At 45.7% G+C, this 27,745-nt stretch overlaps 1 protein-coding gene across 3 annotated transcripts in view; it reads left to right on the top strand.

Moving 5' to 3' along the window:
- PRKDC (protein kinase, DNA-activated, catalytic subunit) overlaps positions 1-27,745 on the top strand; it is a 159,294-nt gene that overhangs the window by 54,772 nt on the left and 76,777 nt on the right. For 2 of the 3 annotated variants that reach the window (XM_060287682.1, XM_060287681.1), the window contains exons 28-41: positions 547-641; positions 2,020-2,119; positions 3,252-3,385; positions 7,011-7,262; positions 8,901-9,124; positions 9,691-9,899; positions 10,198-10,330; positions 10,754-10,912; positions 11,644-11,847; positions 17,724-17,909; positions 18,297-18,401; positions 19,208-19,375; positions 22,077-22,204; positions 25,349-25,556. In XM_060287682.1, coding sequence (XP_060143665.1) covers positions 547-641; positions 2,020-2,119; positions 3,252-3,385; positions 7,011-7,262; positions 8,901-9,124; positions 9,691-9,899; positions 10,198-10,330; positions 10,754-10,912; positions 11,644-11,847; positions 17,724-17,909; positions 18,297-18,401; positions 19,208-19,375; positions 22,077-22,204; positions 25,349-25,556 — 2,305 coding nt within the window. Of the gene's footprint in view, positions 1-546; positions 642-2,019; positions 2,120-3,251; positions 3,386-7,010; positions 7,263-8,900; positions 9,125-9,690; positions 9,900-10,191; positions 10,331-10,753; positions 10,913-11,643; positions 11,848-17,723; positions 17,910-18,296; positions 18,402-19,207; positions 19,376-22,076; positions 22,205-25,348; positions 25,557-27,745 lie in introns of all 3 variants that reach the window. The other variant, XM_060287680.1, reaches the window with a different exon arrangement.

The raw sequence follows: 27,745 nt of genomic DNA, 5'->3' as shown, positions 1-27,745 counted from the left end.
TGGCCTCTCCCGTTGCGCAGCACAGGCTTAAGACGCACAGGCTCAGTAGTTGTGGCTCACGGGCCTAGTTGCTCCGCGGCACGTGGGATCCTCCCAGACCAGGGCCCGAACCCGCGTCCCCTGCATTAGCAGGCAGACCCTCAACCACTGTGCCACCAGGGAAGCCCCGGTAGAGAACTTTTAAAATTCCGTTATTTAAAAAAATGTGGACGTAGTACCAGGTCTTCTTTTCTGCTACATGTAATTTTGATGAGGTGTGTGGAGTGTGGTCAGAACAGTGGCTTTAGGTTTTAGGTTATGTGCTGTGAGCAGGTCCACAGGTGAGGAGGGTGCTTGTAACAGTAAAAAAGCCCGTGCCTCTTGGTCTGTTTTTGACCAGGTTTTCTTCTCTCAGAAGTGTTTTAGGTTTTATGTTTTAAAAGATTTGCGGCATTTTTAAAGACAAATTTCATTAAGGTATGTATTCTTTAATAACATAACTTTTTCCCTTCATTGTTTCTGTTTTATTGTCTTCTCAGATAAGGCTCAATATTCTTTCTTTTTCAGGGAGGAAGAGTCTCTGGTAGAACAGTTTGTGTTTGAAGCCTTGGTTACATACGTGGAAAGCCTGGCCTTAGCACATGCGGATGAGAGGTCCTTGGGTAGGTCCCATTCGGGCTCTCTGTGTGTGCGCAGCGAGCCTGTCCATGCGGGGGCCTGGGTCACCCCCTCGTAAGGTGCTGTCTTCTCCTCACATCCCCGTTTAGGGTGATAAGTGAAGGGGAGGTGGGGCCCTCTGCTGCCTCAAACCCACTTGTTACAAGAGGCTTCAGTGCCTCCTCTACGACTCGCCGTGTCCCCTGGCATCCACTCAGCTTGACCCCTGGTTGGTCAGGGATCCTGGCCAGGGCAGGTGGGGCAGCCCTGCTGTGAAGCTCCAGTGAAAGTGCACAGCTGACACGAGCTAAAGAAAGCTGGCCCTTGTCTCTGAATTCACTAATGACACCTAGAAGGTAGAAAGTAGGTTTCCTTACAGAATTGTAATAAGGCTATTTTGACAGTTACTAAGACGTCATTTTAAAATACTAAGTCAGAAATATGCTGAAGTGGCAAAGAGAGTAATAAATGATCGTCTTTGCAGTTAACTTCTGTCCAGAAGCTGTCGGGACTACCCAGGAGTTCTGGGGCTGGAAAACTTCCTGGCATCTCCCCGCTCAGTCTGCAGGGCGTCTGGCCCGGGGCGTGTGGACCCTGATGTGGCTCTCGCAGCGGGTGCCGTGGGGACCCCCTCTCACTTGCCAAATGGTGGTGTCTCTCATTTTTTGACAGATTGAAGCTCTGTTGTCCTCCATGGTGATAGCCCTACTCATGAGCAAAAACACTTAAAATTCAGTCCTGCCGTCAGCCGTCATTAGCTTAAAATTGCCTTATCTTGACATCGTATATAGGGGAATTTTCTCAACAAGTGAAATTTTACTCTTTTAAAATCACTGCCATAGCTAAAAGGCGTAGATGAAATTTTACTCTTTAAAAAATCACTGCCATAGTTAAAAAGTGTAGAAAGAAAACTTCCTTGGTAACAGAGGTCAAAATAGGCTGTGTGAGGCCCCTTTCCTGAATAACCCTAGACGCCTGTAGATGGTTTTACTATTTTATTTCTCTTCTTCTCCTGCAGTGGCTGTATTATTAACTGTAATATAGTTTAACCTACATGAGAAAAGTGCGGGTCAAGGAACTGACCCCCTGAAATAATAGCCTTCAGTGGGGTGCACGGGCTCTGGCCTGCTTTGTGGGTTTTGTAACACCTGCAGAGCCCTTCCATCTCAGACCTGTACGCAAGGCTGTGCCTTGCTGTCCTGCGATCTTAAACATGGGTTTTGTATTTGGATGTGCAGTGTTGTATTTTGAGGGATGAAAAACACTCTTTTGTAAAATCACCTTTTTAATTACAAAACTAGGCCAGTAAGCCTGTAGTACTACTTGGTTAATGATGATCAGCTGTAGATCTCCTTCAGCAATCTCTGTTTGTGTTGAGAGCAGGTACAGTTCAGCAATGCTGCGATGCTATCGATCACCTGGGGCGCATCGTCGAGAAGAAGCACGTTTCTTTAAACAAAGCAAAGAAGCGACGCTGTCCCCGGTAGGTGATGTTGCTTCCTTTTTCTTTTTCTTTCCCCCGAACATAAAACTAATTCTCAGTTAACACAGGAGAATCCAGGAGGAATTTGTGGAAGTATAAAGAGTCAATTTTCCAAAGTAACTTAAAAGTTTTATGTTTGAAAGTGCTTTGTTTAAGGTGTCATCTTGGTTGGGATAGTGGATACAACTTGAAAATCAGCTTTGTAACTGAGACTTTTGTCTGCACTAATTCTGAATACGAATTTGGTGTGGAATTATTTGCTTGGAATCTGCATGAGCTGTTTGTTATGGAGTAGATTTGAAATGTAAGAACTAAAATATTGAAATAGTAGGATTTTGACAGAATGAGGTTGCAGATTATGAAATAAAGCCACTCAAAACCAAGGCTGGCTTATTGCCCAGTGGTTTCCAGTCTTTGCTCCCATTTCCATCCCGGCAAGGTCTCTTTCTCAGACGGGGTGCGGGTGTGCCATGCCTCTTCCCCCAGGTCTGTGCAGGGGTCTGGGGGCTCTGGTGTCTGCTGGCGCCCACCACTCTGCAGAAGCATAGCCTGTAGACTGGACATTAATACTCCCTCTGTGGTTTTAAAATTGATTCTTCCAGATTCTGCCGCGAGTATGACATCTCTCCAGGTCATTCATGCTCACACTTGAGCAGTAGAATTACCTTGGGGTCTGGTTACATACAGTACAGGTCGCTGGGCCTTGCTCTGGAATTGGCTTCAGTAGGTTTAGGGTGGGGCTGAGAATTTGCCCTTCTGCCAAGCTAATACTGATGTAGCTGGTCCAGGGACCACAGTTTGAGAAGCACTACTTCAGAACCTAAACCCCCTTTCAGTTTACAGTGCATTGAAAAGGGAACATGCAAAGACTTGGTGCTGATCTTTTAAGAAATGCTTTTTAATTTTCCCTCAATTAAAAAAATAAAAGGAAGGCAGCATTTAGGACCTATTTCACCTGTGACGTTTTGATTGTATTCTAATGATAATACACTAAAAATAAATTGAATGCCTTTAAATATGGTTTCTACATGTATCAGGGTAGCAAAATTGAATGTATGGTTTTTAGACTCTGGGGCCAGCTAAATGCTGAATGTTGGAGTGTGAATATTAAATACATGTATTCTCCATGCAGAGGCTTTCCACCTACGGCACCCTTGTGTTTATCAGACGTGGTCCAGTGGCTTTTCTCCAATTGTGGGAGGCCCCAGACAGAATGTCGACACAAGTCCATAGAACTCTTTTATAAGTTTGTTCCTTTGTTGCCAGGTATGATGGTCTTTATGCCCTATAAATGACTTTTGCTAGTAGTTTAGAGACGCACTTATATAAAACATGATATTTCCATTATTTAGATAAATGTAATATGTTCTAATAAATATAAAAAATAAGTACGTTCTAATACATACAAAGAATAAGTACAAAAAATAATCATTACAGATCATTTGTAAGACAGGTGATAAATTATGGCTGTACATTTCTCAAAGATTTATAGAAGGAAAGAAAAAAATGCTTTTGATGTTAGACGATACAGAAGAGGTGAACTTAGAATTTCCTAGTACCTTTTATTCCGCATCTTTGCTTTTCTGTCCCACTTAAAAGAAAGAAGGAAGGATTGGATGACCATAGTAGTTAACACGATATTCAATTAAGGTTTAGAAATCTTATTAATAGTTAATGAAGCGGGACTTCCCTGGTGGCGCAGTGGTGAAGAATCTGCCTGCCAGTGCAGGGGACACGGGTTCGAGCCCTGGTCCGGGAAGATCCCGCATGCCGCAGAGCAACTAAGCCCGTGCGCCACAACTACTGAGCCTGTGCTCTAGAGCTCGCAAGTCACGACTACTGAGCCCGTGTGCCGCAACTACTGAGCTTGTGCTCTAGAGCCTGCGAGCCACAACTGCTGAGCCTGCGTGCTGCAACTACTGAAGCCCTCATGCCTAGAGCCCATGCTCCTCAACAAGAGAAGCCACCGCAATGAGAAGCCCACGCACCGCAAGGAAGAGTAGCCCCTGCTCGCCACAACTAGAGCAAGCCACGTGCAGCAGCAGACTCAATGCAGCCAAGTATAAATTTAAAAAAAACAGTTATATATATTAAAAAAATAGTTAATGAAGTAATGCAGTTGTGTTTTTTGGCCTGTAATTAATAAGGAATTGCCAGACTCCTAAGTCTGAATGATCTCAGATCATTTGGTATTAAAGGAAAGCAATGGACCTATGCTTTTCAGTCGTTACTGTACTAAACCATTAAACTACTTAAGAGACTTGAGACAATTTCTAAATTTCTCAGGAATAAATGTATTGGTAGCTCAGGTGTGGGGTTCGGTAGCTCAGGCATGGGGAAGCTGTGCCCCAGGACAGACTCCGGCCCTGGCTCCCCTTCACGTGCACCGGGCACTAGTCCAGAACCAGGGCATGTGCATCTGGGTGAGGAGGTGCCCGCACACAGCGGACCGTGAGCTGGTTCTCTTGAGCAAGGGGCTTGGAGGGCCTCTGCGGGGCTGCTTCAGGGGCAGCAGGTGGAAATGACTGCATGTCATTCTGAGACTTAGAAGGGTGCTGCATGTGTTATGCTCGAACGTGAGGTATACTGTGGAATGCGTTATGTTAAATACTATATATTCTGCATACTGTATGTTGTGATTGTATTCATACTATGCATTACGTATACCATATAAATACAGAGGATGTAATTATCTACTAGACTATAATTTTACGTATATGGTAGAAATGTATATTTGTGTTTTTTAATGTAGAGAATTGTTTTAAAAACATTATTAGTATTTTATATACGCTTACTGCTTTTAGTTAACAAGTTTGCTTTACCTGTTGTCATTCTCACAACGAAGTCAGTGAAGAGTGGATGGGATGGAGGGTGGGGCATCTTCTCCTTATTTTTAGAGGAAACTAAGGCCCAGACTGCGGAGGTAGCACTGCTGGCTGCAGGCCCCGCGGTTCCAGCGGCGTCAGCTTGGCTGATCGCAGACGTTTCCGCTGCTCTTCTTCGTAGCTGCCTGCTACATACTTTCAGGGAAGTAATAGCGCTCTGCCTCTCAGAGTGGTCTTTGTTAGTAAGCACAGGATGCTGAGTACTGGTGAACCTTGCCCTGCTACCACCGTGACTCACCTCTTCTGTGTCTTCCAGTGGGGTGTCTGCCCTCTTCTTTGACTTTGCCCCTGTGATTTTCAAGGTCCCGTGTCCTGCAGTAGTACCGTGTGCGTGGTCGGGCCGGGTATGTGGACACCCAGACCCATGGGACGTTATGACAGGTGCAGGTGTGTCCCCGCTGCGTGTCGGGGCCTTCCGATGCCGACACCGGGGAGTGGGGGCGGATTGGGTGGAGAGGCAGAGAGACAGAGACCACCTCACAGTGGGGAGGGCCCCCCCCCAATCCTCGACTTGTCTTGCTTCCCTCTAGACCTGTCTTCCCAGGTCCTTCCTTTCTGCACGTCCTCTTCTGCCGCTCTTAGCTAGCACTCGACGTAGAATTTAAATATAGTAGTGTTCTTCACTCATGGTTACAGTTTTATTCATTTCTTCTTAGTGAAAATAATGGAAAGTTTAATATTTCTTCTAAAACAACCCCTGAAAACATGGTACTAGTCTTTTACTTATATAGCTTGTGAGAGGTATTTTTGACACAGTAAAAAAAAATTTCTTCTTTTTTTTAAAATAAATTTATTTATTTATTTATTTTTGGCTACATTGGGTCTTTGTTGCTGCGTGCAGGCTTTCTCTAGTTGTGGAGAGTGGGGGCTACTCTTCGTTGTGGTGCGCGGGCTTCTCATTGCGGTGGCTTCTCCTGTTGTGGAGCACGGGCTCTAGGCGCACGGGCTTCAGTAGTTGTGGCTCACGGGCTCTAGAGCGCAGGCTCAGTAGTTGTGGTGCACGGGCTCCAGGACGCAGGCTCAGTAGTTGTGGCTCATGGGCTTAGTTGCTCCGTGGCACGTGGGATCTTCCCAGACCAGGGCTCGAACGCACGTCCCCTGCATCGGCAGGTGGATTCTTAACCACCGCACCACCAGGGAAGCCCCCAGTTCTTCTTTTGCATCAGAATTACATTACTGTTTTGGATTCTTCTGTACCTTCATTAGGGTCAGAATGACTTGACCTTTCACAGCCACTGATTTCAGAGCATACAAAATACACTTTAATGTTTTTTTCTTTAATTTAGAAAATGATTAATACCTAAAAGAAAAATATCTTTTCAAAAGCAGATCATTTGACTCTTTTATTCAATAAGCACGGCACTTACCACGTGGTAGATGCTATTCTAAGTGCTTTTTCAGATATTAACTGCTTCAGTTCACTTCGCCTTGGTGACAACCTCAGAGGTAGATGCTGTGTGCGTCTCACCGTGGACGAGGAAGCAGCCTGGCGAGGCCTGGTCCCCGCGGCCGCCAGTGGCACAGGCAGAGGGGCTGGAGTGTCTGACTGCTCTGTGTTTATTCTGTAAAAAAAGCAATAATGACTCTCAAGAAAAAAGGCAAGAGAAAGAGTATGAAGTTTATAGGTATTCAGGTGGTATCCGACTATGTTAATAATGTTTAAAGAAACTGAAGAGAATGGCTTTTGGTGGAAATACTTTCTTGACAGTAAGTACAGTGAGCAAGTTGTGAGTGCTGTGGTTAAAATAAGACTATCCTGGATCATTTTGGAATTTCAGTGCACTGGTAGGTCGTTTATGTGGGACATTTATGGAAAACTATTTGAAATATTGTGATATTGCCTGTCTTGTTCTGGTCTGATTACATTTTTAACATACCACACTTTTAATTTTTGTTTCTTATTATTGGGAGATGCTGTTTTTAATTAGGTACAGTGATTAGATCAAGTGATTTTAACTACATGAAAGTGATTTATATGTGTGTTTTAATCTTATTTCTCTTTTAAGGCAACAAATCCCCTTCCCTGTGGCTGAGAGACCTGATCCAGAAGGAAGGCATTTCCTTCCTCATAAACGCATTTGAGGGCGGAGGAGCCTGCGGTCCGCCAGCCGGCATCCTCACCCAGCCCACCCTCCGCCAGCTGCGCGGGCCGTTCAGCCTGCGTGCCACGCTGCAGTGGATGGACGCGCTGCTGGCTGCGCTGGAGTGCTACAACACCTTCCTGGGCGCAGGGACCCTTGGTGCCGCCCAGCTCCTGGGTGGGTAGAGCCTCCCTGGGTCAGCACCGTCCGGCTCTGCCTGGAACCATGCCGGGGCCAAGATGGGTGGGGTTTTGGTTGGACAGGATCACGGGGTGTCATTTCTTCAGCTCTGCCTGCGTCTCCGAGCTCACAGTGAGGGTGGGGGGCTCCCCGCCCGGAGTCTGTGCTGCTTTCTTGCCCTGTGCACAGGTTCTCAGTGACCCTTGTGCAAAGTAACCTTCTGAGGTTTTCCTGAGGCCCTCTGGTCTTGTGCCATGTCTCTGTGGAGCGGGTCTTTAGTTTTCTCGCATCTTTCTGTCCCTGGAGCTTCTCTGTTGTAGTGCGGTAGTGACGGTGTTGTTTGCAAAGGACGTCAGGCGGGTGGGATGTGAGTGCTGGGCAGGCTCTGTCCCCCTGGGGGCCCCGGTGGCCCACGAGGGCAGGCGCTGGCTCTGGGAATGGTGTCCCCTGGGAAGCAGCACCTGGAGCTGGCTGTCGCCTGGCAGGTGTGCTCTCTGCTTCAGGGTTCTCGGAGCAGCTGGCCGTTCTCCTGCCGCCCCGTACCATGGGCGGAGCCTCAGACTTGCCCTCAGAATGGGCTGTGCTCTTTGCATGACTGTTTGTGGGGGGGGGGGGGCGGGGCGGGAGGGGTCTCCGTTCCAGCCGGGGGGGGGGGGTCTCCGTTCCTGCTCTTCTCTCCGCAGGCCTGTCAGAGGTGACGGGGTTGGGAGGAGTCAGACGGCCCCTGGCCTGTTGGGTTCAAGGTCTCTGGTGTTTGAGAATGCAGTTCTGAACACATTTTCTCCCAGTTTTTTGAATACATAATGACTTGTCAGTTGACAGTTTGATCGCCTTCCTTAAATCTAAGGAGAACAAAGACCTGGAAGCCGTCCCCTAGAGGACCTAACCAGCCGCCACCTTTGTTCACTCCCCTGGCTTGTGCACCATTGTTGTCACGTGTCCCCTGCCTTTACCCCAGAACGGTGAGCTGTGCTCGGATTGCGGAGTGGAGAACAGCATGTCCGTCCTTCCTGTGGCGGAGCGTGTCTCACACTCGCGAGTTCTGGGAGAAACCCGCTGGGGAGTTGATCTGAAATTGATCCCATAGGACGCCAGTCGCAGCCTCCTGCGTGCGTAAAGGCCACTGCCGTGGCGTGTCTCTCCGTTGCCCTCTGAAGGACATTTAGGCTGCTCCTGTTTTTTTATTATTAAGAACAATGCTAAAATTAACATCTTCAAAGCACATCTTTGCAATTCTGCCATTATTTCCCGAGGATACAATTTCAGTGCTGGATCAAAGCATATGAGCTTTTAAGCCTTTGATAGAAATTGGTGTGCACGTGTTTTTAAGCTTTTAGTACGATTTGGCAAATAGCCCTTCAGAAAGATCATGTTAATTTATGGCCCCATGGTAGTGTTTGAGAGCCAAGACCTAACCTTCCGTAGGTGTGTCCTTACTGTGCGAGTGTGCAGCTGAGTTCTGTTCGGGGGTGGTTTGAAATGAGAAGGAATAAGTGCTGTCATTCAGCTTTTATTAAAGCTTCTAAAGTTTCGACTGGAAGTGCATCACACCTGTGCTTAAAGACGGAACTGTACGTTAACCTTAGTGGGTTTAGAAGGAAGTGTATGTTAACATTTTAATACAACTTTTTCTAGGTGCTGAAACACAGTCTGCACTTTGGAAAGCAGTGGCTTTCTTCTTAGAAAGCATTGCTCTGCACGATATCACGGCGGCAGAAAAGTGCTTTGGTGCCGGGGCCGCAGGTGACAGACCCAGCCCACAGGAGGCGGAAAGATACAATTACAGCAAATGCACGGTGGTGGTCCGGGTCCTGGAGTTCTCCACAACGCTGCTTGGCACCTCCCCAGACAGCTGGAAGGTAGGCCCGCCCGCTGCCCTGATCAAGGGGCCTGTGCTTGGCTACCCACTGGTGGTTCTGGCCTTCTTAGAACTTGCCCTTGCTGTAGGAGTTGTCTCTTCTTGAAAATAATGATAAAACTCTGCATGTGCTTCCGATTCTCACTGTGCACATAAGACGCAGTTTTCCTAGATGTTCATTGGCTACTGTGTGTTATGCTGTGATCGAGCATCTGCCTGACGAAACGCGCATCAGCCAGCATCTGTAAATGTGTCTGTGAGGCTGAGACCCGCATCCCGTCAGTGCCCGCTCAGCGCCTGCGATGTGCCAGGCCCTGACTCTGCCAGGGCTGGAAGCCCGCGGCGCCACCCTGTGAAGGTTTCTCTGGGGCACCTCCGGGCCCTCCTGTCCACGTGTGGTCCACGGTTGCTCTTCCGCCGTGACGGCAGTCAGGTCCACGCGGCGGAGACCTAGGGACCGCAGAGCCTGAACTGTGTGCTGTCTGAGCCCCACCCCATCCTTCCCGCTTGTTGGGCCATCCACTGCGGTGAAAGTCCCAACGCTGACCGATGGGTGTGTCTGTGCAGCTCCTTGGGAAGGATTCGTGCAGCGCAGACCTTACGAAGCTCCTGGTGAGAACACTGTGTGCGCCCTCGAGCGTGGGCTTCAACGTCGGGGACTTCCGGGTGATGGACCACCTCCCCAGTGTGTGCGTGGGCCTTCTGAAGGCCCTGAAGACGTCCCCGCACTGCGCTGCGCTGGAGGCATGCCTCAGGGAGGAGGTCACGACACGGAGGTGGGGCTTCCAGGGCAGCCTCGGGGCGGGGTGGGGGTGAGGGCGGGGCACAGAGGCCCCTCCATGGCTTAGCCCTCAGGGCAGCAGACAGCCTGCGGGTGGCACCGAGTGGTCCCTGCGGCATTGGCACGCACCCTAGTTTGCTTAACCTGGGTTTGCTGTCCAGGACCTTGCGGTGGACTGGGGCACCGGGAAGCTAGTAAATACATTGCAGCAGGACGCACACAGTCTTCAGTGTCCTGTAACGTCACGAGACCGGCACTCACCTGGTTTCCTTTTGTCTTCCCTGCAGGGCCAGCATTGAGGAGCTCTGCACTGTTGACCTTTATGGCCTGGACGCTCACGCTAGTCGGGCCGAGCTGGCGTCTGTCGTGTCGGCCTGGAAGCAGCTTCACAGGGCTGGCTTTCTGCATGTTATGGCGCCATCGCAGGTAACTGTGCCAGTTTGTTTTACATTTCTCTTAGCTCATTATGCCAGTTTGTCGATTTATTTATAGCCTTTTTAAAATATCGGTTAACGTACAGAGCATGCCGAGATAGAAATTAGAGAAATACTTGCTCCACACATGGCAGTGTTGCCTAGAGTGTAAATGTGACAGTAAGTGTAAAAGTTTATTAATGTAAAATGAAAATAAAGGCCACTTGAATATTTCCAGCACCTTCTGAAGACCTTTAGGCACTAGCTGCTCTTGTGCCTGTGTGGCCGGGAGTCAGAGGTGCGTGAAAGTGTCCCTGACAGTTGGAAGGCAGTGGTCAGTGTTGGTGAGCGTGGATTTGTATTAATGAAAGGTGTGAGATTGTGTTTTTCTATGTCATACCTCACTGTTGGGTATTTCAGTGTTGCTTTATTCTAGTCTGCAGATCAGCCGCATTCTCTCGGCACAAAGCTTCTCTCCCTGGTTTATAAAAGCATCGCACCTGGAGTCGAAGGGCAGTGCCTGCCCTCACTGGACCCCAGCTGCAAGCGGCTCGCCAATGGACTTCTGGAGTTGGCCTTTGCTTGTGGAGGACAGGTAGGAAAAACAGCTGTGTGCACGTGTGCGGTCCCAGTGATGTCGGGCATCACTCACATGCAGCGTCTCTGCAAACGGGAATTTGGCTGGGTAACTTCCTAGCTGCAAAAGGACTTTACCTGATTTACCAGAGATGACTTTCTAAAAGTTTTTTTTTATTTTTAATATAAAAGGAGTAGAATGACCTTCTTAAGCTGAAGTTTTGTCTATCCCAGTTTATTTCCAAAAGGCCTTCAGGCAGAGAGCAATTTGTGACTGCAAAGCCGACCTGTGTTGACACAGTGGCCTCTGCTTCCTCCATCCTGGGCAACTCTTCAGAGGCTGATGTGGGAGAGGCCCTGGAGGAGCATTCCAGACACCCCACAAAGTGCTCAGGGCCTTCTGAGCTGTGCAGGGCTGGCCTCACAGTCTCTCTAGCTGTGGTTCCGCAGTGCACCCACCTCCCCTTCTCGTGCCCCTTTGTCCACTGAGTGCAAACAGTCCTCAGCCTTCCTAGACTCTCCCCTCAAAGCCACAGCCACGAGATTCTGTGGAGCACTGGGAGACACGAGGGTCAGGGAGAGAGTTCTCGCCCAGAGTAAGACCTGGAAAGTGGAGCCATGTTGAACGCCTGCAGTTAGACCAACCCAGGCCTCCCAGGACCAGGCCCCTGCTGACGCTGTTCTCTGCTGTCGGAGCTCACAGCCGCCCGGGGAGTCGTGTGCCACAGCCCTTCTCTTTCCTCTTTGCAGTGTGAGCACCTGGTGGGTCTTCTCCTGGACACGGCGGTGGTGTCCATGCCATCCTCTGGAGGGTCCCAGAGGAACATCATCAGCTTCTCTCACGGACAGTATTTCTACAGCTTGTTCTCAGAAACAATCAACACTGAACTGTTGAAAAATCTAGATGTTGCTGTATTGGAGCTCATGAAATCGTCTGTGGATAATCCCAAAATGGTAATGGATTTTTCCTTTTAATACAGTATATTTTCTTTAGTAATGCTTATAAAAGGGTTGCTGTATGCCTGAAATAATACATCAGTAAAACAAAGTGAGGGACTTCCCTGCTGGTCCAGTGGTTAAGACTTCGCATTCAAATGCAGGGGGTACGGGTTCCATCCCTGGAAAGGCCGGCCTGCCTTTTCATTCCCACCGGCCGCGGCCGGTCCTGATGTGCCGCAGTCCTCCCTGTTCATGGCTTCCATGGTCTCGAGGCTGAGTCCTCATTTCCCACGTGTTCCTGCTGTAGTCCCTTTGCCCCCTCAGATTGAACCTGTGCAGATCAATATATTTTTTTAATACATTTATTTATTTATTTATGGCTGTGTTGGGTCTTCATTGCTGTGTGCGGGCTTTCTCTAGTTGTGGTGAGCGGGGGCTACTCTTTGTAGTGGTGCGCGGGCTTCTCATTGCGGTGGCCTCTCTTGTTGCAGAGCACGGGCTCTAGGCCCGTGGGCTTCAGTAGTTGTGGTGCGTGGGCTCCAGTAGTTGTGGCGCACAGGCTCTAGAGCACAGGCTGAGTAGTTGTGGCGCGTGGGCTTAGTTGTTCCGCGGTGTGTGGGATCTTCCTGGACTAGGGCTCGAACCTGTGTCCCCTGCATTGGCTGGCGGATTCTTAACCACTGCGCCAAGGAATTCCAGATCAGTATTTAATATATAGTTGATTTGTTTGCTAAACACAAAATTTTGAAATTTAACTTGGTCGGTGGACAATCAAAAATTAACTGTTGGAATGATCATTCTAAGGGAGAGGCATAATTTCCTGCTGAGTTAATAAGCTTTTATTCCAAGCAGTGCTAGTTGTCTCTTGTAGGGGAAGATTTTGTAGATTGCGCTAGAAATTTGTATTTTTAGAAGTTTGAAATAAAATTGCAGTAGACCCACAACACTCAGGAAATACAGCATTTCGAGCTTGTAAGCTCTTCAGACTTACGGGGAAGAAACCATACTCATTTATCGCCACCTCCTCCCTAGATCCCTCTACAGTGTGGTTTGTTTTTTTGTTTTTTTGAAAGCACAGTCTTAAAGGATACAGAAAAGGAGAAAAGACAAGAGTGACAACATTTTGGAAGCTAGAAAGCAAAAGGACAAGCAGTAACAGACTTCAGAGTCCGAGAAGGCTGCAGTGAGGCCTTGGTGTGCAGGCGGCCTGGAGCAGTGGGGGAATCGGGTGACTGTTAGCCGGCTCCCGTGGGCTCTCCCTGTCCTTGCGAGGTGCAGGAGGCTGGAGGCGCAGACCCTCTTGTCTGGGGGACCCTGGGCATAGTTGAGGGTAAAGATACCTTTTTTCTAAAGAAACATCTTTAGTGAAGATTAGAATCAAGTATATAACCTAGGTATTTCTTTAAGCAACGTAGTGAAGTTTGAAATGCTTTGAACCATAGCAAAAGCACTGTACTACTCCAGTGGTGAGAATCCCACTTTGTACTTTTATCCCCAAGTTTAACGTTAGTTCCTCAATTCTTCTGATCTTGGTTTCACACTGATTTTTTTTGAGCAGCCAGCGTGTTTCTGGTATATGCCGTAGTTTTGTGTTTTGCCATTTTTCTCTTGGGTTGTATTTTCTTTTTTTTTTTTTTTTTTTTGCGGTGCGCGGGCCTCTCACTGTTGTGGCCTCTCCCGTTGCGGAGCACGGGCTCCGGACGCACAGGCTCAGCGGCCATGGCTCACGGGCCCAGCCACTCCGCGGCACGCGGGATCCTCCCGGACCAGGGCACGAACCCGCGTTGCCTGCTTTGGCAGGCGGACTCTCAACCACTGCGCCACCAGGGGAGCCCTGTATTTTCTTATTAATTTGTAAAATTTTTGTATACTAAGTGTAGCAGACCTCTGTCTGTCATGTATGCAGAAAGTCCTTTTTCCTACTGACCATTTGTCTTTCTCAGTTGGAGTGTTTATTCCGTACAGAAGTATTTGGTTTTTTATAGTTAAAGAAGATACCAGTCTTCTTTTCAGTTGATCTGTTTTTCATGTCATACTTAGAAAGCCTTTCTCCATCCCAATATTATCCCTAAAATCTATCTGCCCATGTTTTCTTCTGTTACTTTTATAATTTCTTTTTTAAACAAATGGAAGTAATGCAAACAGCACTGTAGAAATATTTTTTCCTAAATAGATATATATTGGACAAACATTCATTCACAAATGGATATTTTCCTCATTAATTCAAGTTTCTAACTTTTTCAGATCCGAATCTCTATACAAATTTAGGTCGGAGGTGGTTTAATTTGTTACTTACCTATCTGTTTTTCAGCCAGTACCACGTTGTTTTAATTTCAGCAATTTTAAAATACACTTTAACATCTGGTAAGGCAGTGTTCCTTCTTAGTATTTTTGTTTTTCAGAATTCTTCAAGCTATACTTACACATTTTCTTTAAAGTGAAATTTAGAATCATTTTGCCAAGTTTCCTACAGCCCTCTCCACAACATACAGGGATTTTGAGTGGTGATACAATGTGTATAGAGCATATTTAAACCAAGGTGACCTCTTTAAAAAAATTAAGCCACGTTTTCTATAGTATGTCTCTCAATTTATCCAAACATTTATTCATGTTCTCAAATCTTTTTGAGAACTATCATGTATTCATACTATTATGTAGAATGTTATAATTGTATATTGATTTTGTATCCTGTATCTTCACTACATTTTTAGATTAGTTTTAACAGTTTCTTGGTGGTCTTGAGGGTTTTCTGTATATCCTATCATCTCCAGATAGAGACTGTTCTGCTTTTTCTGAGTGAAAGGATACCTTTTATTTCTGTTTCTTGTCTGACTGCTATGACTAGAACTTCCAATATTATGTTGAAATTGTGTTGAATGAAAGTGGCGAGAGTGGGCATCCTAGTCTTTTTCCTGATCTTAGGGGAAAAGCTTACAGCTTTCCACTGTTGAGTATGATGTTAGCTGTGGACTTGTCATATATGGCCTTTATTACGCTGAGGTACATTACCTCTATACCTGTTTGTTGAGAGTTTTTATCATGAATGGACGTTGAGTTTTGTCAAATGCTTTTTCTGCATCTGTTGAGATGATCCGATGATTTTTAACCTCTGTTTTGTTACTGTGGTGTATCACCTTGATTGATTTGCAGACACTGGACCATCCTTGCGTACCTGGGGTAAACCCCGCTTGATCACGGTGTGTGGCCCTTCTAATGTGCTGCGGAATTTGCTTTGCTCACACTCTGTTGAGGATATTTGCATCTGTGTTCCTCAGGGATATTTCCCTGTAATTTTCTTTTCTTGAGGTGTCCTCGTCTGGTGTTGGTGTCGGGGTGACGCTGGCCATGTAAAATGAGTTTGAAAGTGCTTCCTCCGTGCCCCCCTCCCCGCCCACTTCTTTGGCAGAATTTGAGAAGGTGTTAGTTCTTCTTTGATTGTTTCGGTAGAATTCGCTATTGAAGCCATCTGATTCTGGACTTTTGTTTGTTGGGATGTTTTGATTACTGATTCAGTCTCCTTGCTAGTAATTGGTCTGTTCAGATTATTTCTCCATGATTCAGCCTTGATAGGTTGTTTGTTTCTAGGAATTTATTTGTTTCTTCCAGGTTGTCCAGTTTGTTGGTGTATAATTGTTACTAGTGGTCTTTTTATGATCCTTTGTGATGTAAGGATACCTTCTGGGGAATTAAGTGAAAGCCCGTCCAAGTTCTGAACCTTGAGGCGTTAGGCCATTTTCTTCAATTTGGCTCTCAGAACACAGTCAGCTAGATACACCCTCAGGCAGGATTTCAGACTGTGCTGAAAAGCCTAAGAGAAAATCAAGATACCGTTATCCCAGCCCAACTAGATCTACTTCCAGTGTCCTCGCTGCTGGTGAGCCCTGCCCGCTGCTCACGCTTCTGTCCGTTCCTCAGTGGGTACCGACCACTGTGAAGCACCAGGCGCTCCAGGAAAGGGCTTCTGAAAGGACAGGCAGGGAGAAAGCACTTGAAACAGAGATTATTCAGGAAAGGGCTTCTGAAAGGACAGGCAGGGAAAAGGCACTTGAAACAGAGATTATTCAGGACAGGGCTTCTGAAAGGACGGGCAGGGAAAAGGCACCTGAAACAGAGATTATTCAGTGAGATGGGGTGTAAAAAGAAAGAAACTTCAGAGGTGAGAGAAGACACTGTATCCGTGAAACACGAATCGCTATTGAGAAAGAATATCAGAGAACAAGAAAGAAAATTTGTGAATTAAACATACATATCACAAATTAAGGATGAAGTGGATTTGGAAGATAAAATTCAGGAACTCTCATGGAGAGTAGAGTAAGGTTACAAATCAGAAAATGGAGAAGCGATGAGGAAACTTGGAATCTATCTACAAGGTCCAGCTCCATGGCCTCCACCCCTGACAGAGGACGAGCCAAGTAGAGGCTTCATGGATAACGTTTCAGGAATGACCATTCTGAGTTTCAGATGGAAAAGGCCATCGAATGTCCAGTGCATTGTATGGAAACAGCTCCACACGGAGCACACTTCTTGAAAATTTGAAACCTTAGGGGTTCCCCAGGAGAGAAGATGCTGAAAAGTTTCTACAAGAGAAAAAACCCAAAGGTCTTTCAAAAGGATTAGGAACCTGGATGACGGTTGTCTTTGCAACAGCAGAGTGCAGCCTGGGAGACAGTGAGCCAGATTTCGTGCACAGTTTCGGAAAGAGTACTTCTCACCTGAGTGGGAAGGATTAACGATTATGAGTGAGAGCCGAGTGCAGGTGTTTCAGGTGTGCCAGGTCCCCATGGGGGTCTGTGTCCTGTGCTCCTCTTGCTGGGAAGCTGCCGGGGGAAGTTCTCCACCGAGATGGAGCAGAAGCTGGGAAAAAGGAGGGCGTGGGGTCCGGGAAGTTTGCCGACGAGTCTCCTGGGGGCGGGGGGTGGTGACCTCCACTCAAGACCCGGACTGGTGTCCCTGACCCTCCCGAGGTGGTGCCCCAGAGATGGCTCACAGCCTCCCTGATGCGTTTGCACGTCTAGAGGAGACGTAGTGAATTTGGGAGAGTTTGATGACAACAGTGACAGTCACGTTGAGAACAGCTAAGGGGTGGGGGAGCTGGGGTGCTGTCCCTCTGCCAGGCGAACGTCCACGTACAACTGTCTGTACAGTCGGCCCTCGTGTCCACGGATCCCCCTCCTGCAGACCGCGCGGCGCCGTAGTGCGCGTTTCCACGTTAAGTGCACCCACGCAGTTCAAACCCGAGTTGTTCAAGCGTCAGGTACTCACTTCAGGGAGATCAAAATGTTATGTGAGGAAGGAGATGTGTGCTAGTACTCAGCTCGGATCATCTGTGAGCGGAGCTACCTGTCACAACAGCAGGAATATTGAATTAATCTAACCGAATTTAGGAGATCACTGTTGGGAAGGCAGTAGGACAGGAGATGTGCATGTACCTCCCTGTGCCCTTGTGTGCCCGTGTCCATGTGTCCCTGTGTGCGTGTACATGTGTGTGTTTCACTCTGTGCGTTTCCGTGTGTGCATGTGTGTGTGTGCTGTTTCTAAGCGTGTGTGTGTCCCTGTGTGCGTGCCTGTGTGTGTGTGCATGTATGAGTGCATCTGGTGGTGATGGTGACCAGAGAGAGCTGATTTCCCCTGCCATGGAGAATGGCCCCGACCAAGAAAACAACAGATAGCAGTTTAAGCATTATTTCATAAAGGGGACCACCGTATGCCTTTGTGGGAAAATTTACATGTTAAAGTGCTGTTTTCAGATATGAGGAGTTGTGAAGTAAACAGCTGTTCTAGGAATAGCATCTTCATTTTCCAAGAATAGCTTTGAAAAATGACAGTAAATTCTGTTGCGTGTCTGTCAGCCTTGATGGTAAGAGTTCTTGCTTCACCCCGCGCTGTCTCAGGTGAGCGCCGTTCTGAATGGCCTGTTGGATCAGAGCTTCCGGGACCGAACCAGTCAGAAGCACCAAGGCCTGGAACTGGTGGGTGCCATCCTGCAGAGCTGGAGGAGCTGCGGCCCGTGGTGGGCCAGGGATGCTGCCCCGGACAGCAAAATGGCCGTGCTGACCTTGCTGGCAAAAATTCTGCAGGTATTCCGAGAGACCTTGAAAATGTAGCTGCGTCTGTCGCTTATGTCTTTAAAAATTCGATGGAGGCTTCTTGAAAAGCTCATTGGTTTGACAAATAAAAAATAACTTGGACAATTGCTGATTACTTTATATTTTATACTTTTCCATTATTTTACGGAATTATCTTTTATTCTCATTTTCATTTCTTATTCTTTATCTTCTCAGTGTAGCTTTACGTGCATTGTCTTAGCAGATAGTTTTAAAATATTTCAGAACAGGAATTGTTGAAATGCTGTTGGCGCCCAAGAACAAATGTATAGGTCATTTCTGAAATTTAAAAACGGAAAAATGTATTAAAGGAAATTAGAGGCATAATGTAGAAATGTGTTTTCATTTTCCCTCCTTTAGATTGATTCATCTGTATCTTTTAATACAAATCACAGTGCGTTCCCAGAAGTTTTTACAACGTATGTTAGTCTACTTGCTGATCCGAATTTGGGTCTACATTTAAAGGTAAGTGGTTGAAAAGATGTTTTTCAGATTATGTTCTCCATTTTTTTTCCTGTTCTGTATTTTTGTGTATTTGTGATATTTTCTGTTTTCTTATGATGGAAAATTTCAGACATATTCAGAAGCAGAGAGACCAGCACAGTGACGCCCGGGTACCCGTCACCAGCTTCTGTGGCCCTCAGTCATCTTTCTGTTAATTAATAACAGAAAATATCTCTCTTACTTTTAGGGTCAAGAACTTAACAGATTTTGTAATTTTAAAGTCCTGTAGTAATTAGATTTTACACTCCAGTAAAGTGTGGCCTTCCTGAAAACCATCTTTGTAGTGGATCATGAGGGTATTTCTTTGGAATTTTCTGCTGTATGTGATTAGTCAGGTTTCACATTTCTCAACGTGAGGAGGTCTGGGAACTGACCTGCTACCCAAGGGAGGAAGGAAGCACACCGAGTGCTCTGAAGCCCTGAGTTCCGCAGTCGCCCCGTAGGGTATTCACAATAGTCTTTTCTCACAGAACTCAGGCAGCGCGCTTCTAGTAGAGGCTGCGTTTGCAGAGGAGATCCACACGCAGAGTCAGGCTGCCCTGTCCTGTGCTCACACGGGACAGCCCTGCCTCAGCCCGCGAGCCCGAGAGTGGAAGCCGAGGGCCAGGCCGCGTCTTGCTGGTGGGTTTGACGCTGCCGAGGAGGTGTCCTGAAGTGGGCCCGGAGTGCACACGTGTGGTGCTTTCTTGGCGCAGTCTTTAGAAAGCAGTCGTTGCACTCGTTGTGTGGAATCCCTAAGCCAGTCTCATGTTGCTCTCGCTCTGCAGGGCCAGGCTGTGATTCTGCTCCCATTCTTCACCAGTCTCACTGGAGGCCATCTGCAGGAGCTGAAGCACGTTCTCGGGAAGTTCATTGTTTCTAATTTCCCTATGAAGTCTGAAGAGTTTCCCCCGGGGACTCTGCGATACAATAACTACGCGGACTGTATGAAAAAGGTTAGTTTTTAGTCGTTGCAACTAAAATTAAGCACTGCTTGTTTCCTGTTAACATTTCTTGGTGAAAAGAAGTTAGTGAAATATTCAGAGTCAGAGAGTGTTCTAACTCGAAGGATTCATTTTAACTCATTTTGAAAGCTTGTCTGTGGGGGCCGATGTGTACCTGAATCCTTTGGGGCTAATTTTTCTCCCATTTAAAAATTGTGAAATATTTTATGTGTAATGTATAAGCTTTGAAGAATAATACCGAAGAGAGCTAAGAAATAGAATATCACCTATGGTGCAGTTTCTGAAGTTTAGTTGACTAGTGGTCATTTGAGAAATATCTAGTGGGTATCACTTAGTTAATATACAGCGTAAGTTCCCGAAACACCGGGGGCTTAGCCAAGAAGCTAGGTTCTCTCCCTCCTGTACGGTTCTAGATCCTCTACAGGGACCCCGTCTCCTTTACCTTCTTCTTTTCTGTTGTCCCCCACACGTAGCATCTACCTTGTCCAGGTTGGCTGATCCAGCTCCTATCTTGTCCGTTCTAGCCAACAGGAGGGAGGAGAGGGCAGGAGAGAGCATCCCTTTCCTTTAAGGGCTTAATCCAGACCTTGCACGTATTAATTCTGCTGATAACCCACTTGCCACATACAAGCGAGTGAGACTGTGAATGTTCTTATTTTGGGCAGCAGTATACTCAGCTAAAACTCAGGGGCCAGCCAGTAGGGAAAACGAGAGAATCACCATTGGAGAGAGGGTAGGTGGTGGTCGCCCATACTCGTGATGGACTCAACAATAATAAAGATACTGTCTTGTTTTCAAGGAGCTTATAGTAAAGTAAGGAAGAAACGATGATTAAAACACACTGTAATAAGTGCCAGGGTAGAGATACACATACTCTCCAAGGATGTCTGCACCAGTGTATCCCGTCCACATGTTTTTATGGTGTGACTTTCCGTCACATGGGGAAAAAAGAGACGTCATACATTTTGAGCAACGTAGTCTGATTTTTCTCCTGTTGCATATGGGTTGTCCTTAAGGACTCACTAGTAACAAGAAAATAATGCAGTGGAAGTGATGCTTGTGATTCTGAGTCTAGCCTTAAAAGGTTTCCAGCTCATTCCTGGGTCTCTGGTCTGTGGGACCCAGTCACCATCCTGTACAGAAGCCACGCAGCCACACGGAAAGGCTGTTTACAAACCACCCATCCACATGGGTTCTCTCCTCCCTACCCTGATGTGACTTTTTTCTTTCCAACATACAGAGAAGTTGGAAGAATAGTCAACAAGCATCCATATAACCGCCTCTTGTATTCAGCAGTTAACTTTTTGTCCTGTTTGCTTTGTCTGTGTGTGTTCTGACTGAAATGCTTGCGAGTTAGCTGCAGACATCCTGGTGCTTCACTCCTGAATGTTTCAGCAGCAGTTCCTGAGAGGCAGGCACCACGCTGATACCAGGCCCAAGAAAATTCTCGCTGCTCTCAGACCCTGTGCTGTTTCGTCCACGGTCACGTTTCTCCAGATGTCCCTGTGTTTGGCTGGATTTTTCAAACCAGGATCTAATTAACGATTGGCTCGAATGTCATGTCTCTGGTGTCTTTAAATCCAGGACTGCTTCACCCCCATCCCTTTTATTTCTCTGCGACACTGGGTTTTGGAAGTAGCCCGAGCGCGTCTCTCGGATGCTGTCCTGTTTGTCTGATTGCTCCCTTGAGGTGCGTTTTGGCTTTCCTCACCCTCTGTGTTTCCTCTAAACTGGAAGTTAGGCTTCAAGCTTGGCTGTGAAATTCAGGCTAACCCTTCTGGCAACAACCGCACACCTGGAGGCAGGTGTCGTGCACGTCCCCTTGTGAGCGACCTCGCATCTGGTGGCCTGGTTGACGTGGTAACCTCCTCATTTCTCTGTCGAATGGTGTGTTCTTTCTGCACCATCATGCTGGTACCATCTGAGTTTCCTGCTCCCCACCCATCTGCCAGCAGATGGTTGTCACGTCCACAAAGGTTCTGGGTAGATCTTTAGTACTTTCCCTTAACGTAAATGCAAGTGCAGACAGTCGCGGCACCTTTGAAGAAAGATTCCAGTCTAAGAAAGGTGTAAACCAACAGGAGAAAGGAACTCAGAGGGAGCAGAGGCAACAAGTCGAGATAAGAACGTCGAAGAGACTGTTCAGAGCAGCTTCAGAGAGGAGAGACAGTATATCAAGTGCATGAACTAGAACAAGAAAGCGCTCTTGGAAATTAAATACACAAAAGAAAAATTTAAAAACCTTCACCAAATGGAAGATAAGATTGCAGCTGTCTCCTAGAGAGTAGAGCAAAAGGACATGGAGATGGAAGATGGGAGGTGAGATGAGAACACTGGACCCACAGCCTGGAGTGTGTGTGCTGTGCAGTGAGGGTGGTGTGAAGGGCGCACGCTGCCGCCCCCAGAGGGCCCAGAGCCGAGGAGAGGCCTTGTGGAGGTGAAGAGAGGGCCCCAAACACGGTTGGAGGAAGAATATCTGCAAAACTTTGAGAGAATCAAAACTCAAATATTTAACGAACATTGTTATATGCCAGGCATTCCATAGCTGCAAAAATGACATATATTAGCATTTGTTAATCTTTGTGGAATTGTTATAATTTGCTTTCCCTTTTTATTTGAACTGTCAAAAAACAAATCCAGTGCAATTATTATCATCATCATCGTCATTATTATTGGTGTGTTTCTTCTCTAGCTTCTGGATGCATTGGAGTTATCGCAGAGTCCTGTGTTGTTGGAGCTGATGACAGAAATTCTTTGTCGGGAGCAACAGCATGTTATGGAAGAGTTATTTCAATCCACTTTCAGGAAGATAGCCAGAAAGTGAGTCATTCCTCGTCTGGGATTCCAGGAACCATATGTGTTTTATTTCTGTGGGAGATTATCATCTCTGTTCTTGAAAACGATGAGTGCATTATTTCAGTAGATGCAGATAAAGTTTTGACAAAATCCAGTGCTCATTTACTCATCGATGATAAAACTTGCAAAAGATCATCTATGAAAAACCAGTAGCCAACAAAATAGTTAATAGTGAAAGGCTGAATTTTCCTCCAAAGTTGGGAACAAGGCGAGGACGTCTGTTCTTTTCTATCCAACATAGTCCTGGAGGTTCTAGCCATTGCAGTCAGGCAAGCAAAAGAAATAAAAGGCAGTCAACTTGGAAAGAAAGAAGTATAACTGTTTCTACTCACAGATGGCACAAGGCAGAGAATCCTAAAGATCTACAAGAAACTGTTCGAACCAATAAACAATCATAGAAAATTTGTCGGATTCAGAATACATCGTATTCTAATGTCAGTGGTAGTTCTGTTTATGAACAGAGAACGTTTGACACTATAATTACAAATGTAATACCATTCATAATGGCACCAAAAAGAATAAAACACTTGGGAATAAACTTAACACAAGAAGCACAAGACTTGTACAGCAAAAATTACAACCTATTGCTGAAGGAAATTAAAGAATTAAAGATCTAAGTAAATGGAGAGATAGTCCATGCTCATGAGTTGGAAGATGCAATATTGTTAACATGGCAGTTCTATTCAAATTGCTAGGTTTAATGCACTCCATATCCAGATTCCAGCAAGCCTCATTTTTCGGGTACAGGAATTGACTGGCAGTTCCTAATATTTATATGGAAATGCAAAATACCCCTTAACAGCCAAAACAATTTTGAAAAAGAGAGACAAAATTGGAGGATTTTCCACATCCCAGTTCTAAAACTTACTCCAATGCTACAGTTGTCTCTGTGAAAATTAGTTAATATTTTTCAGTTTTAGAACTTTTAAAAACAAAACAAGTAAATTTCAATCAGTGGCAGTTGTTATTCTTTTTTATGTTCACACCGTTCCCATCTGTGGCAGTGGGAGTCCATGGCGGCCGGCTCCTAGGTTCTTGGGCAGCCTTCCTTAATCTCTGATGTCTTATACATGTCTTCTGGCTCAGCAGATCACCGCAGGCTCACCTTGACCCAGAGTCAAGCTGTTTCTCTAGAGAGCCCCGTGAAACGGCACCTAGAGACCACAGGCTGGGTCCTCGGCGAACTTAGTGCTACTGGGTTATAGCACTACTACTGGTTAGTGCTGTACTGAGGAATAGTTTTGTTTGTTTTAAGGAAAAGAAAAATATCCTGATACTTTCCTTTCAATCTTAACGTTATGGGTTTTTTATTACTTTTATTATTTTTCCCTTACATTGTAGATTTTAATTATTTTCTGTTCAGTGTTGTTTTTAATAACATTTCACCAGTATTTAATTGCTTTATCCTATAATACACATAAAATATTTTCAAAACTAACACTACCAGTATTACTACTAAGAATAATCATAGCTGGAAGAAGTTAACATTTTAAATTTTATTTATAATTTACTTAGAATATATTCTCTGAGGATATACAGTCAAATTTTGTGTTCCAGAATCACTTGAAAGTGTTTTTCAATGTGCAGTTATTATACCAATTCATTAGGTATGCTTTAATTCATTTTCAGATCTTAGAAGTTTTTGTGTTTTTTTTTTGACTTAATTTTCTTATTGAATATGTAAAATACATACGTGATTCGAACGTTAGAAGTACGTAATGCGCTACATTCAGGAGCCTTGCTTCCCTCTCCTATCGTCTTCTGCCCTTTCACCTTTCTTTCTACTTCATGTTTTCTGCAGATCATGCTAAATCAGCACGTAGAGATCTTCTGCTTTCCTTTTTTTTTTTAAAACAACTGTGTAATTATTCACTGTGTGGAAGTACCAAGTATTTTGAAGCAGCCCCTACTGATGGGCTTTTGGTCAGTCTTTTGCTGATGAGAATAATGGCATAGCGAATAGCCCTGTGCACATGTCATGTTGTATTTTGCCAGTGTAGCTTTGGAGTGGATTTGTAAATGTGAGTGAAAAGGTAAATGCATTTGTGACTTTGCTAGATATCACCACATCCCCTTTTGGAGGCTGTATTATTTGCATTCCTTCCAGCAGTGGATGAAAGTATGTTTCATCACAGTCTTGCCAATAGAGTATATTGTCAAACATTTGGATTTTTTCCAGCGTTAATAGGGGAGAAAGGATTTCTCAGTGTTGCTCTAATTTGTATTTCTTTTATTATGAGTAAAATGGAACATATATTCATATATTTAATGCTCATTTGCATTTATTTTTCAGTAAACCCATCTGTTGGCCCATTTATACTCTTTTCCTTTTCCTCCTCTTTCCTTTAGGTTTCTGTGTAAGGGCTGTGCATCTCCACTGTGCTCAAAGCAGGATGCTCCTTGAGAGAATTGAAATCTAGGACAGTGTCCAGATGAATATTGCAGAGCCCATGTAGATCTAGGGGTGTCCTGCAACCTCAAATTTTTGTGACTGAATGACGTTCAAATCCAGTATTTTTGCTCTGGGTCATAGCTAACTTCTGAGCATCGAGATTTTAGAACTGGAAAGGATTTTAATGATCATTCAGTCCTAACCTCTTATTTTTATAGGCGGGGAAGCTAACGCTATTCTTAATTAATAGATGTATAGACGGAATCGTATAGGTGATCATTCATATACCGTGTTACCCAGATGAGAAAACAAAGGGCCAGCTGAATTCTCTCTGCCTGGCAAGTAGGAATGGTGGTTCATTACTGAGGAAGAGGCTGGAATTGTCTGATCAGGATTCATGAGTTTCAGGTTCTGGGATACATGATGGTGTCGAGGCTGAGTCTCTTCCAAAGCCTTCCAGAAAGACCATATTGAAAGTAAATGAAAAAAATTCTTTTTCCTAATGTCTAAATAGGCATGAGGATTTCTGGGGATGAGTAAAATAACATGACCTATGTATAAATGCTTCTTGTATTTCCTGGGTTTTATACATATGATCTTTAAAGGTATTTTTCTGATTCATAGTCATTGGTGTTCACTTTGCTTGGAATGTAGTAGGCCGTCATGAAATATTTGTTGCAAGCCTGAATGTGCATGTAACTTTCTCTTTTTCTTAGGAGTTCATGTGCAACGCAGTTAGGGCTTCTGGATAGTGTGTACGGGATGTTCAGGAGGGATGACCTCCTTCCCAGCGTCACCCGCCAAGCGACTGTGGACCGCGTTCTCCTCACTCTGTTGTGGCACTGTGACTTGAGTGCTTTGAGAGACTTCTTTAGCAGCATTGTGGTGGATGCCATTGATGTGTTGAAGTCCAGATTTGTAAAGGTATCGTCGTCTGTTATTAAACTGAATGTTAATAAGAGTTGACAGGTCTCCATGGTCAGTGTCGTTAGAAACTGCCATGTGTTCAGTCAGGGGCGTCTGCAGCTCAGGGAGCGTCGCCTCCATGTCCTGGTCTCAGCCTGCAGGCACGTGGTGTCTGCGTTAGTTTCCTCAGGCTGCTGTCACAGGGGACCACAGATGTGGCTTAGAGCCACAGGCCTTTATTTTCTCTGGAGAAATAGAAATCAGAACCTGAATAGAAATAGAAATCAGAAAATCTGTATCTTCTCTGGAGACCAGAAATCAGAAACCGTTTCCTGGGGCTGCACTTGCTCCGGAGGCTCTGGGGAGGAGACTGCTCACCCTGCCAACAGCCTCCAGAGGCACCAGCACCCCTTGGCTCGTGGCCACGGTGCCCCTTCCCGTGCTTCTCAGGTCACTTGGCTCCGTCGTCCTCCTCTTCTGTTTTAAACAGTCTGCCATTTTTCTTCTTTTATTGAAGTGTAGTTGACTTACAGTGTTGTATTAGTTTCAGGTGCACACCAAAGTGTTTCAGTTATACATGTACATGTGTCTATTCTTTTTCAAATTCTTTTCCATTATGGTTTATTGCAAGGTACTGAATGTTTCCTGTGCTATACAGTAGGTCCTTGTTGTTTATCTGCTGTATGTGTAGTGGTTTGTATCTGCTAATCCCAAACTCCCAATTTATCCGCTCCGCCTCCCCTCCCCCTTGGTAACCACCAGTCTGTTCTCTGTGCCTGTGAGTCTGTTTCTGATTTGTAACTAAGTTCATTTGTGTCATACTTTAGATTCCACATATAAGTGATACATATGGTGTTTGTCTTTGTCTGACTTCACTTAGTATGATTATGTCTGGGTCCATCCGTGTTGCTGCAAATGGCATTATTTCATTCTTTTCATGGCTGAGTAGTATTCCATCGTATCTGTGCACCACAGCTTCAGCTTCTCTATCCACTCCTCTGTCGATGGACATTTAGGTGCTTCCAGCTTCCGCAGTTCTGTCTAGTCTCTCTCTGCCTCCTGCCTGTAAATATGATTGCATTTCGGGCCCACTTGGATAATCTTCTCAGAATCCTTTGCTTCATTTCACCTGTCTCATCCCTTCTGTTGTACAAGGTAACAGTCACAGGTCTGAGGCATTGGAATGTGGGTATCTTTTTGGGGCTTTATTCAGCCTGACACAGTCTAAACCCATTACAACATCAACTTATAAGTCCAAAACCTCATCTAAATATTATTAGCACAAAGTCCCAAATCTCATCATCTAAATCATATAAACCAGATATGGGTAGGTTTTGGGTGTGATCCATCTTGGGGCCAACCTCTCTCCATTTTTGGACCTGTGAAACTAGAAAACAGATTATTTGCTTCCAAAACACAGTGGTGGGACAGGCATAGGATGGTAATTATAGACATTCCTGTTCCAAAAGGGAGAAATGGAAGGAAGGAGTCTGTTTTCCAAAGCAAGTTTAAAATCCGGCTGGGCAAATCCATTAGGTTTCAAGACCTGGGAATAATGCTCTGTGGCCTGGTGCTCTGCCTTCTGGGCAGAGACTCCATCCTTGGAGTCATTCTTCTTTTTTCTTGAAGGTTAGCAGGTGTTTGCGGCTGAGTGGCTTTGTCTGTTTGTTGCCTGTAGAATTTGGGGAGTACAACATCCTTTTTTCCATTTCATTTTGTCTCTGTCCCTTTCAGTTCATCTGGTGTAACATTCTCAGAAACCTTCTGTCTCTTTCATGCTTATTCTGGAGATTCCCTCTGTGAGATAGGAGAGTCCCTTCCCTGTGCGTGGCTTCTGTGAGGTGGCCGAGCGCAGCCGTGAGCCACAGGCTTCGTTTCTTCAGCCATGCCCTCAGGCTTCTCGCCGAAGCATGCTTTCCCAGCAGCCAGTCTCCTGACGCTAGCGTCTTCTGCAGTCTGCACGGGCTGAGAACTTCCCAGGTCATCAAGTTCTGGTTCTTTTTGCTTGACTGTTTTTGTCTCAAGTCATTTCTCACACCTCACATTCTATTATAAGCGGCAAAGGAGAAGCCAGGCAGTACCTCCAGCAAATTTACTTGGAAATCCTCTCAGCTCAGTATTCAGGTGCACAGCCTGCAGGTTCTGCTTTCTGCACTTCAGAACACTGTTCAGCTGAGTTTTCTTGTTAGCCGCCTAACAAGGATCCT

Source organism: Globicephala melas, chromosome 17, assembly GCF_963455315.2.
Source record: "Globicephala melas chromosome 17, mGloMel1.2, whole genome shotgun sequence".
NCBI lineage: Eukaryota > Metazoa > Chordata > Mammalia > Artiodactyla > Delphinidae > Globicephala > Globicephala melas.
The sequence above is the reverse complement of the archived record's forward strand: the minus strand, read 5'-3'. Positions and strand labels throughout refer to the sequence as shown.